Here is a 12,615-nt window from a genome sequence, read left to right as displayed (position 1 = left end):
TGTTGCTGCACAGCAGTCATTCTGGGCTCATTTGGTAAAATAGTCACACATAGTTACACTAGCGGAACTGTTTGCTACATATATTTTTTTTCATGTAGGAGAGGCATGGGTGTCTAATTAGAGTCCAGCGAGGCCTCCCTTCAGATAGCGTTTGCATCACACAGCTAATGGTGGATGCCACACGTTTGCTATCTATTAGTTGCTTGCTGTGTTATCTGTTTAATACATGCATTACAAGCACGTTGACCAAAAACAGCTCTCAGTCTCCATATATTTTTAGGGTTAGGGTTCGAAACACACAACCCATGCCTCATTCATTAACGCTTTTGAATTAAAAAACTTTATTTCATGCTTGTAAATACTGTGATGCCAGTGACAGCTCATACAATGATGACAATAATATACAGTATTTTCTTTATTCAATGTCAACCTTTTGTAGAAAGGTATCCGACATCTGAGCACAGAACCAGCATAGTGCTCGACTCCCTCCAGCTCCGAAATTGCGTGCACTAAAAATAAAAGCACTAAGAAAGCAAGTGGCTCTCTGCCGTCCTTAAATGGGATACTTCAGTTTGACTTTCTGATGCATTTACTGTATGGACACTGGAAGATTGTTTGTCAAAATTGATACGACAGCAAAAATGTAAACAAATATAATCATGGATTATCGGGGATATGGATGAGGGAAACACCAGTGACTACACAAACTGCATTTATTTAGAATTACACAGAATACACTTCGCTAATTCACAGACAAATAAAAATTGTTTAGTTTGCTCGTAATGTAAATAGTAGTAGAAGGAAGCCAAAAAAATAAAAGTAGTACAATAATATCAAATACCTTACCTCTCATTAAGTTCATGAACATAATATAGCTGTCAATGGAATCTATAGCTGCCACTGAAAATGTCTTTCTGTCTCTCAATTGATGTACATACTCTCAGAACTCTCACAAATGATCAGTCTAACCCAGTCACAATGACAAATGTGTTTTTTTGTGTGTAGTTATACTTTGCTCTTATGCTGTGTGTTCTCTCACCATAATTACAACAGCCACTTTCTCTTGCGTGCTCTCCTTCAAATTCTAGCCTCCGCTGGCCTCCTAAACAACACATGGGACCGCAGTAGGACACAGAAAGAAAGTCTGTGGCAGCTACAGATGCACACATGCTGAAAACTGACAATTCCAAATACATTGACATTTCTAGCCAGAACAATTTGCCCTGTAATTCCAAAAGAGTTTTGTTTTTTTTGTCTTCAGACCACAGAAACCCTTGATTGATGTCCACAGTCTTTGTGGATACAGTACTCCTGAAAATCTACTGTACCAACCCCCCCATTGTTATCACATTGATTCAGTCCATAGGAGGCCTAGTAATGACTAAATGGTGCAGTCTCCTTCAACTCATGGTAGCCCTGGTGGTTTGGCTCTGTGAAGAGACAGAGAGGGCAGTTAGGGCTAGGAAGTACCACAAATCTATCTCTCCTACATTAGCCAGTGCTCTTAAAAGACTCTTTTAGAAATATAGGCAGTTCAATCTGGCTTCAGAAAGAAAGAGCAAAGGCAATAGAGTTCCAGACAATAAAGAGTAAAATGACTAAACAATGGTATTTGAATTAACTCGAATTTGCCTGCAGTTGCAAATGTTTCTCAAACTACCTCCTCAGGTCCATGTGGATATAATAATAATAAACATAGCTTTATTTAAATGACCTTATTCTGTATTCAGAGTCTGTTCAGTGAGAACGGCTTATGCTATCTTATATTTAAAGCACCTGTTATGTATTTTCAAAGACTGCATGTGTAGTCTGGAAGTCACTTAATGATTTTCTGTACATCCCAAATGATGTAGACGAAAATAGCCACTAGCAGAATGCGTTTGAGTGTGTAGATAAGTGTTACGGTACCGAGACTCATATTCTCCTCCACCAGAGGCCTCGTCTCGCTGCAGTTTACCACTCTCCCCTGCGCCGCTCCCAGAATGGTCATGATGTCTACTAGGTTGAACTTCCCTTCCTCCTTGGCCTCCTCCACCGCCTCTGCCAGCTCCATCGCGGCCTCTTCGCGCTCCTCCATCTCCTCTTGGCTCAGCATGGCGTTCAGTCCCTGGCCTGCGCCGGCATTGCCCACCTGCGGCGGCGCCAGCGAACACAGGGCCCTCACCTTCCCGTAGGACATCAGGTGAGCCACGTTAGCGCGCAGGAAGAGCAGCAGGACGTTGAGGTCGTTCAGCGGGCAGCCGAGTCGCCGCCGGTTGATGAGGTCGAGGGCCGGCAGGAGCTCGTAGACGGAGATGAAGGTGGTGTCCCACACAAAGAGCCGGATCAGGCTGAAGAGGACGATGGGAGCCAGCAGGGCGTATATGGCACCGTTGGCCACGCTTATTACCTGAAAAACCAACTGGCCGATCATTTTGCACTGAACCAGTTCGGGGACCCAGTTCTGGTCCCGCAGCATGCCCGTTCGGACGAAGCAGCTGAACTCGTCCTGCAGGAAGGCGGACAGGTGGAAGTAGGCCAGGTAGAGGCAGGCAGCTGTCATGAAGGTCAGGAGCAGGAAGCCCCGCAAGAAAAGCATGCTAACGAGGAAGTAGGAGTTCTGTTTGCACTGCAGGTATCTCTCCAGGAGAGGGTACTCAAAGTATCGCTTCTTCTTGGCCCTGCAATTGGACAAAGGAGAAGAAACTCAGCGCCATGTTCTCCGTCGTGTTCATGCAGCTATGCACATTCCCAGCCGGAGCGTCCCAACCCAACTACAATCTCCTACGTTTGGCTGCCCGCCTCAACACCCACAGCAGTCCTCCACTTAGACTGTTCAAAGCCTTGCACGAGGGTTTATCGATGGCTGAGAGGAAAACATCACTATCCACTTTCTCAAACCACATTTTTGAGAAACATCAAGACATTTAAACTGACAGCACAAGATCTGACAGTTTCTCACTGGCATATCATCTTCATTTGCTGCCGCAATGACTCAATTTCTCTATGGGAATCAGTCATGTTTAATGTAAGAAGGCACATTGTAGTTTGGGGCCAAATCAACACTCTTAAAGGACAAATCCGGCGTAAAATGAACCTAGGGGTTAATAACATATGTGTACAGAGTCGACCGTTCTCTGGCATATGTTTCTATCCTAATCAAATGTGTCTGTAGCATGAAACAAGCTACCGCCAACCGGTGATTAGCTTGTAGCACTAGTAGTCGGGCAGAGGGTAAATCGCTAGTTCTACACTACTAATAAGGCTCAAAATAGCACCACACTTCAACGGTAGTGTAACCAGGTTGAAATTATATCAGTAGCATAATGAGGGTCCCTACATATAAACCAAAGCATTGAGAACTTTGTAAGCGTACAGACAGTTTATTAAAAAGATAGATTATAATGACAGTAGCGTTCATGTTTACATGCAGAAACCATCTTGGAAAACAGTCATGACCAGTCAAATGACGAACGCCGTGCAAGCAGTAACCAGGAACATAGCTCAAACACAGCGTTTGTCTTTTGACTAATCGTGAGTGTTTTCCCAAGATGCCGCCCGCATGTAAACATGAACGCTGTCTTTCTAAACTATCTTTTTAATAAACTGTCTATACACTTCCAAAGTTCTCAATGCTTCGGTTTACAAGTAGGGCCCCTCATTATGCTGCCGTGGAAGTGAGGTGCTATTTTGAGCCTTGTTAGTCGTGTAGAAATAGCGATTTACCCTCTGCCGCGAATACTAGCGTTACAAGCTAATCACCGGTTGGTGGTAGCTTGTTTCAAGCTACAGACACATTCAATTAGCATGAAAATATATTCCAGAGAACGGTCGACTCGGTACACATATGTTATTAACCCCTAGGTTCATTTTGCGCCGGAATTGTCCTTTAAGAGCGTGTTCCTGAAAACATGGATGTGGAAGCATTTTGTTTGATAGAGACATAAAGAGCAATAAATATTCGTACTACAAGCAGTAGTGGAAGAAGTATTCAGATCCTTTATTTAAGTATAAGTATTAATGCCACACTTTAAAAATACTCTGTTACTATTGAAAATGTTACTTAACTAAATGTATCATCAGGAAAATGTACTTAAAGTAAAAGTACTCAATGCAGAAAAATCCTCACGTTTCAGAAAGGATCCAACCAGTTGTGTGTTTAATGGTCTAATCATCTCAGCTGGACTTGTAGGCCTATATACTGAATTATTGGGTTGTTTAATTTATAACAAAATAGTGTAGTTTTATACTCACATGTGTTTTGTGTGCAGAAATCTTAATGTGTAAAGTGACTAGTAACTAAAGCTGTAACAGATGAATGTAGTGGAGTAACTAAAGTAACTAGTAACTAAAGCTGTAACAGATGACTGTAGTGGAGTAACTAAAGTAACTAGTAACTAAAGCTGTAACAGATGAATGTAGTGGAGTAACTAAAGTAACTAGTAACTAAAGCTGTAACAGATGAATGTAGTGGAGGAAAAAGTCCAATATTTCTCTCTGAAATGTAGCAGAGTAGAAGTAGAAAGTGACATGAAAAGAAAATACTCAAGTAAAGTACAAGTACCTCAACATTTGTATGTAAGTACAGTACTGGAGTAAATGTACTTAGTTACATTCCACAACTGACTACAAGCTAACAATTGCTGGTTTCTTACCTTTGCAGTTCAGCCTGAAATGTGAGGGGGTTCTTAGTGGTCTGGCGCATCTCCAGAATGTTCTGGGCCAGTCGGACCGAGCGGTTGTACGACATGTCTAATTCGTCTATAATGAAGAGCAGGTCTGAGCCCAGTGAGGGCATGACGAGCTGGCGCCAGATCAGAGCCGGCAGGTACATCAACACCGCCATGGCCAGAAGAGAGTAAGGAAACATCTGCATGGAGAACGAGAGCAAAGGGGGGGGGGGGCAGAGAGGAGAGGCACATGGAATGGTAGAAAAGAAGAGTCACATAAATGAGTTGAACTCACAGATGAAACATGGACACCTGTAGGCAGCGGTGGATGTATTTAGATCCTTTAATTAAGTAAAAGTACTGATACCACACTGTGTAAAAGTATGTAAGTATCATAAGGAAAATGTACTTAAAGTATTCAAAGTAAAAGTACTCCATGCAGAACTCTCCTCCCATTGTAGAAAGAGTAAAGGATCCAACCAGTTGTGTGTTTAATGGTCTCATCATCTCAGCTGGACTTGTAGGACATTATATTGTTGGCTAGTTTACTTTAGAATCAAACATCAGATTTTATAATCTACATGTGTTCTGTGTGCAGTAATCTTAATTTGTAAAGTAACTAGTAACTAAGGCTGTAACAGATGAATGTAGTGGAGTAAAAAGTACAATATTTCTCTCTGAAATGTAGAAGTAGAAAGTGGCATGATTAGAAAATACTCAAGTAAAGTACCTCAACATTTTTACTTAAGTACAGTACTTGAGTAAATATACTTAGTTACATTCCACCACTGCCTGTAGATGATAGCTGGAAAAGAAGAAAACAAGTGTATATATATATGTGTGTATCCATGTGTATATGTGCGCGTAAGTACAGTGCTCAGCATAAGTTTATGAACCCATGCTAACGTTGACTAAAAAGAGGAATACAAAAATCATCTTTTGGAAATTGATCTTAATGCCTTTAAAGTACAACAGTAAAAAAAAGGGGGTAGGACCAGGACAGTTTTTTAACTTCTTCCTACTCCTTTTAGAACATGGAAATACTTATTTGAATCATTTACAATCATTTTAGAGTATTTTGTTTTTGATGGTTTTTCTTGCTTGTGCTGAAATGTACAGTACATGTTCTTATTCATCTTTTATCTTTTTTTATTTTTAACATGTTCAAAATAAACTAAACTACACTAAAAAAAGTTAAATAAACAATAGCTTCACAGCCCAGTATTACAAATGAACAACCACAAGTTCTGGTTTAGAACTACTTTCCCAGTTTGTGACTTGGCCTTAAATGTCCTTTGTCTGAATACTTTGCAAATGGTTTATAGCAACAAAACATGTACCCTGCTGCTTATTAAAGAGGTACACTGACATGTTCAACTGTTTTGCAAGTTAAACTAAGAAGAAAAAAAGGCTTCAGCTTACTTCACACTACAGCAACTTCGTCATGGGTAACGAACCGGTGGGAATAACAAGTTAAGCGACCTTGATCAGAATCTCTCAACTTACTTTGTGAACCCAGAGCGAGCGCTCCTCAAAGTTCCCAGCGCTGTCAAACTCATGATGCATGAGAGAGTCCCAGCAGTACGTGTCTACATAGCTGGCCTGCTTGATGGTGAAATTGCTGGGAGGGAAACAGCTGATCTGAGGCCCTGCAGAATAAACAAATGTTGATTTGCAACGTTATCGCTAATATGGGGAATTACTTTCTGCTTTATCAATTTGCCTGCGAGCGATCTCTAAGCACTTGATATCTCATATACACACACACACACACACACACACACACACATATACACAGTGGAGGTCCACTACTAGACACATACATTTGAGCCTCTGCATGCCCTTTTCAGTGGTACAGAGTTTTTTACTGGAGAAATCATATGTTTCCAAATGGCAACCTGGCATTTAAAACCCTGGGTGACTCCATTCCAAATTTGGCCCCTGTCACCTTATATTTAGTTCACCTTGATATAACCACATGTAGTCCAACCACTTGAATCCATGCTCTGCACCCATCTGTCATTTCCCATGGGTGCTCCACCCTTAAACAGAGAGAGCTTGGGAGGGAACACACCAAGGGTGTGCCCCACCTAATTCAGAGCCTTCGAAGAGAAACATGGCGCTTCTATTTTTTACAACACCACCATCTGCCCTGAGGTAGAAACCACCGTCTGCCCTGAATGCTGTAAGTAGAAACACACTGTCACTAATTTACTGTGAGGATGTGATTTCTCCTGCCAGTCCACTTCATTATAGGCAACCATTACATGATCCAATTATACTGCAGGCGTGTATATACTGTATGTGTGTAATTAATCAGCCATATTTTTAAACATATTGACAGTGACACCTAAAATATAATTTTGGCAGCTAAGGTTATGATAAAGGATATTCATTTTAAAAGTAGCCTCCGATATGTACAGAAAGAAGAGTGCACAGCTTGTATTTTTAGAAAGACACTGAAACTATTTTGGTTAGTGCCCCATATGGTTAGCCATATTAATTGTAACATTTATATTCTTTCACCTACTGCTGGTGAAAGCAATAAGGTACAGCAACACAAGGCGTACTATGTTTTAAATGTCACCTACTCATATCAAATAGTATATGGAAATTGGCCAAAATGTATCCAAGAAATGTACCTGAAGCATTTGATTTGAGAGTAAAAAAGTATTTGTGGGTCATTCAAAACATTTTCAAAACAGTGCACTACATTTATATGACATTTTAGGCCAATTTCAAACCCTGTTCTGAATGGAAAGTAGATTTTTAATGGGATGCCAGCATGGTGAGGCCAGATGGTGGAAGTAGTGAGCAGAACAGCGGTTGGTTCATCACCATCCATTATTGGCAGGCCCAAAATGAAATCATGTCACAGTATATAATTTCTTAAAAAGGTTTATAAAGCTGTCTGTCACATTCTCTGTCCTCAAAGTCTCACAAACACTCAAAGTGCTCATATTATGCTCATTTTCAGGTTCATAATTGTATTTAGAGGTTGTACCAGAATAGGTTTACATGGTTTAATTTTCAAAAAAACACCATATATTTGTTGTACAGCACATTGCTGAAGCTCCTCTTTATTATTATTATTAGTATGAGGGCGTGTCTTGACAGTACCTAGGTAAGGACTACTAGCCAGTTTGAAGCTGAGTATGAGGGCGTGCCCTGACAGTACCTAGGTAAGGACTACTAGCCAGTCAGAAGCAGAGTATGAGGGCGTGCCCTGACAGTACCTAGGTAAGGACTACTAGCCAGTCAGAAGCAGAGTATGAGGGCGTGCCCTGACAGTACCTAGGTAAGGACTACTAGCCAGTCAGAAGCAGAGTATGAGAGCGTGCCCTGACAGTACCTAGGTAAGGACTACTAGCCAGTCAGAAGCAGAGTATGAGGGCGTGCCCTGACAGTACCTAGGTAAGGACTACTAGCCAGTCGGAAGCAGAGTATGAGGGTGTGCCCTGACAGTACCTAGGTAAGGACTACTAGCCAGTCAGAAGCAGAGTATGAGGGCGTGCCCTGACAGTACCTAGGTAAGGACTACTAGCCAGTCAGAAGCAGAGTATGAGGGTGTGCCCTGACAGTACCTAGGTAAGCACTACTAGCCACTCAGAAGCAGAGTATGAGGGTGTGCCCTGACAGTACCTAGGTAAGGACTACTAGCCACTCAGAAGCAGAGTATGAGGGCGTGCCCTGACAGTACCTAGGTAAGGACTACTAGCCACTCAGAAGCAGAGTATGAGGGCGTGCCCTGACAGTACCTAGGTAAGGACTACTAGCCAGTCAGAAGCAGAGTATGATGGCGCAATATAACGTGTTACAAAGTGACCACGTTTGTCTCTGAAGTAAAGGCTGGACTACAATAGAGCTGTTTGGAGCAGTTGGTGAACAGTGTTTTCTGTTGGAATTGGTAAGTCCCTTTGTGGTGGACTTTGGGCTTTTTCACTTTGTAAACTTATTACATGTTAACACTAAACAGATCAGTGAAAACAGATTTTTAATGTGATATATATTTGTAGGTTACCAAATGAGCCAAGAGAACATAATGTTACTGAATGGCTGTATGCTTTTAGGACTCCCCAAGAGTTTAATGGGAACACTATACGGATGGAATAGGTTTAAGTTACAGTGATTGCTGTGGTTATAATACTAACTGATGCCACTGTATGTTCTTATGTAGCTTACTGTGGGAATCTATTTTCCACTTTGCTTGTGAGTGCATGTGTGGGCGCATGCTTTGACAAGTCAACCTACATAGAAAACGGCAGATGCCTGCTCATGAAATCTTTTCTTCCCCTCAACTCCCCACCCCTGTGAGCCATTTGGCGCAGCGAGGGAACCCACACTTCTGCCGCTGCTCCTATCTCCCACTCCCACTCCCCAATTATCACTGGCAGATCATCCCCACATTTATGCTTTGTTCAAGCATCCCTGGCTGAGAGTCCAGGTGCCAGTAAACCAGACTCCAGACAGCAGCACAATCAAGCTCTGTTGTGAAACTGACAACCCAGCAGATAGGCAGCCAAGATCCATCAGTGGAACGACGTACCCCTGCACCACATCATGTTAATCAACATATCCTCTCATTTGACTCAAATAGAGGGGAGCTGCCACACAAGAACTTTGCCTTGTAATTACAGCGTGCCAGCGTTAGTGAACGTTGCTCTCAATCATCCCCATGGCAATTAGCATCAGGAGCATCGGGCTGATTGCAGACCAGCTCTGGAGACACGACGTCTGGTTCAAAGTCAAGGGGAGTCAGCCTCCACAGCAATAGACTTGTGCTACAGACTTGCCACGTATACTCTGGATTGTCAGCTACGCTTTTTTGTTCTTTGAATGACCTTGGGCAGGCAGACAGCTTGTGGGCATGTTTGATGTGAAAAACCACCCAGTCTTTTCTAAACATGTTTCTCTGGTCTAAAAACTCTCCAGGCAGTAAAAGAAACAGCACAACAGTCACTAAACCGATGATGTGATTTTGTGTTTTCAGAAATTCTGTTTTGTCACATCATTACATCTGTTTTTGCTGAGGAGGTCTTAATGGAGTCAGCAGTTAATGTCTTCCTGTAATGATCGGTGTTATCTCCCTCTTGCTTTACAGCACGCTCATTTTGTTAAGGAAAGTGCCGTGTAATTACAGCTCTCATTGTTATTGCTCTTCATATTTAGTTTCCTCAAGGGAATTGTAAGGGATGAGGAGATGTATCTTAGCCCGCTGGGAAAGAGCACAGATGTTCTCACTTGTCATAACTCAGCTATGAAATAATAACACCTTTGGGGTCACTTCTTCAGTACATGAAAAATTTTATTAATGTCTAAACCCCTGTGTTAACATTGGAATAAATAAAGGGCCACAATTATTTCTGTATTTGTATGCTATTCTTCCTCATCACAAGTTCAAATAAAGGCATATTAGAAAGTAAATAATAAGCAACATAAGGACAAACAGTACTGGGTTACTTTACGCAGGACACAGAAAAACATAGTTTTTTTTTTTTTTAAAGGATAGAGACAGAAAATGGCTCACCCAGGGAGATCTCGCGGGCGAAGGCCATGCACACCAGCAGCAGCGGAAGGCCGACTGACACAAACTTGATGACCTTGTCCAGAGGAAGCTCCAGCTCCAGGTGGCTGATCCGGTTTATCCCGGGGCTGCCCTGCAGCAGGGCATCAGATAGCATGGCCTTGGCCGCCGCCTGGGCGATGGACATTTTGAACTCCTACCCAGTGATAAGAAAAAAAGGTTGATTTGTTGACACAGTCAAGTAGCAAAGCTAAGGCCCTGGGTGCTCTCAGTGCTGGGAGTACAAATCAGACTCATGAGCCCTGTCCCATGCCGCTGCTTGCTTTTCTTTACCTTATCTTCTCTGTGTTCTTCACTATATGTGATATCATAAAGCAGAAATACCTACACATCTACAATAATAAAAGAAAACCTCTAGGGTTAGTGGATTGCTTTTCCAATGTGGAGGGAAATTTAATCAGAAAAGCAATTAACATTTTTTCTAGCGAGATATCCTCAAGATATGATGGAAGCTGTAGCCATCTTACCTTAAGTCTTCCAGGTTTCTTTGGTGATACAATTAGAAAATATGTTCGCAGAGCCACAGAGTTCCTCTAAAGGCTTGCACGGTATTGGAAAGCTTCTTAAGTATTCCGGGAGGGCCTCCGTAAATGAGAGGTTGGATCTGGGCTGGACCAGGCCGAGCTGGGTCTGGCTGTAATTACAAAGAGCACATCTGGGAGCATGTAGGCGCCCAGATGCTACTGTATGCAGCAGACCTCAACTACTCAACATTGGGCAATGCTGTGTGTGTGTGTGTGTGTGTGTGTGTGTGTGTGTGTGTGTGTGTGTGTGTGTGTGTGTGTGTGTGTGTGTATGTGTGTTCTTGTTTAACTATATTCGTGGGGTCCAAAAACCAGGAGTCCAGTATACTTGTGGGGTCCCGACAGCTTTGTGGGGCCAAAATGCTGGACCCCACAACTTTAAAGGGCTGTTTGAGGGTTAAGACTTAGTTTTAGGATTAGGGTTAGAATTAGGTTATGGTTATGTTAGGGTAAGGGTTAAGGTTAGGCATTTAGTTGTGATGGTTAAGGTTAGGTTAAGGGTTAAGGTTAGGCATTTAGTTGTGATGGTTAAGGTTAGGGTAAGGGGGCTAGGGAATGCATTATGTCAATGACTGGTCCCCACAAAGATAGTGAAACGCAATATGTGTGTGTGTGTGTGTGTGTGTGTGTGTGTGTGTGTGTGTGTGTGTGTGTGTGTGTCCACGCTGTGAAGCACAGTGGCCCACTTCAAACAAGCGAACCATCGACAGTGGCTTTTTCGCCCTCTGTCATTCTGAGACTATTTATACTGCGCTGTACTGAGCCTCAGCGTCACTGCTGGCTGAGATACTGTGCCATACAACAGGGATGTTCATGTTTCTGCCCATTGCAGTATATATGTTTGAGAGAAGAACCAACAGTGTGTAAAAGTTGTATTTGATTAAATGGATCTGACAGGACGTCTGGATGGGAAGAACTCCACTGTGGTGTTTTTTTTGAATCTATGTTAAATTGCATCTCCACAAACAGAATTGTTTGTTTTTTTCACCAGAAAAGATCATTGGTCATTGGTTCAAATCTGTTCTGAAAACAGTAATCTCAGGTTCATATGTCAAACAGAGTTTGATTGCTTTAATCAAATCTTTCTTACCTGATTCAAATGTAAGGGACGGGGGACAAAATCCACAGCCATAGCTCGGTGTAAAAATTCATTTTAAATTCAGCCGGAGTTAATATTAGGCTTTAGCAGTGTGAGCTTGACAAATCAAGTGGGTATGTTTGGAAGTCTTTTTTTTTTTTAGAACCAAATTCTCTCTTTGTGATGTTGTTTTCTCACAGAGCTGGTGTGGAGGAAAAGTAATGCAAAGCGGGTATTGGTACTCAAAACACTTTCAAAAGTTATGTACTTCCACTAAACCAACATTTACAACAAAACACATGTACACCGTGCAGTACTCGAAAGCACCCCTGAGAAACACTGTGTAAAGGAACATTCCCTGTTCGTATATATAGGCTAACATTGACGTTTGCTGTAATGCAGCGACCTCTAGTGTCCCTAGTAATTATAACTGGAGCAAAGAAGGTAATCAGGTGACGCACAGATGAAGCCATCTAAATTTTCCCCTCCCTCCGACTGGTAACGCCCCTAAGCGCTGTGTGTGGAAAACCAGTTGCAATGATTTATCTATCCACCAGGGCGAGCAGTGATATGGGCTCGATGGTGTTTTAAGCCCCCAATGTCGACTTCAAGGCAGCGCTGCGACTGTTAACGTCAAGGCACCTAACCCTAACCCTAATCCTAACCATTGCCTAATCCTAGTGCCTTAGAAACAGAGCTGCCTCTACACTACCAACCCAACTGCCCACTTCTCAATAGCAGCCCATTCAACTCCCTCAGACTTCCATCTACCTTTTTTTC

The 12,615-nt window shown here is 42.3% G+C and overlaps 1 protein-coding gene across 2 annotated transcripts; it reads right to left on the bottom strand.

Annotated features, from left to right (window-relative positions):
- Positions 1-699: 699 nt before the first annotated feature.
- panx3 (pannexin 3) lies at positions 700-10,806 on the bottom strand. 2 transcript variants are annotated; one of them, XM_039776687.1, is made up of 6 exons: positions 10,701-10,805; positions 10,177-10,369; positions 6,156-6,298; positions 4,635-4,849; positions 1,909-2,660; positions 700-1,430 (listed from the first exon to the last, which is right to left on the bottom strand). In XM_039776687.1, the coding sequence occupies exons 2-6, from the start codon at positions 10,358-10,360 to the stop codon at positions 1,372-1,374; spliced, it is 1,353 nt and encodes a 450-aa protein (XP_039632621.1). In that variant the 5' UTR covers positions 10,361-10,369; positions 10,701-10,805; the 3' UTR covers positions 700-1,371. The 2 variants fall into 2 exon arrangements, with proteins under 2 accessions (XP_039632621.1, XP_039632620.1); XM_039776686.1 differs by having other exon boundaries at positions 700-2,660; positions 10,701-10,806.
- Positions 10,807-12,615: the final 1,809 nt, after the last annotated feature.

Source organism: Perca fluviatilis, chromosome 16, assembly GCF_010015445.1.
Source record: "Perca fluviatilis chromosome 16, GENO_Pfluv_1.0, whole genome shotgun sequence".
Taxonomy (NCBI): Eukaryota; Metazoa; Chordata; class Actinopteri; order Perciformes; family Percidae; genus Perca; species Perca fluviatilis.
Note: the sequence above shows the minus strand (reverse complement) of the source record. Positions and strands in the feature narration are given on the sequence as shown.

What these genes read in the sequence shown, in the direction of transcription:
- panx3 (XM_039776686.1), bottom strand. Translation starts at nt 10,360, where the DNA reads ATGTCCATCGCCCAGGCGGCGGCCAAGGCCATGCTATCTGATGCCCTG. An exon ending in CGCCCGCGAGATCTCCCTGG is followed by an intron (nt 6,299 to 10,176) that starts GTGAGCCATTTT and finishes TTTATTCTGCAG; the next exon opens with GGCCTCAGATCAGCTGTTTC. An exon ending in GCTCGCTCTGGGTTCACAAA is followed by an intron (nt 4,850 to 6,155) that starts GTAAGTTGAGAG and finishes TTCTCCATGCAG; the next exon opens with ATGTTTCCTTACTCTCTTCT.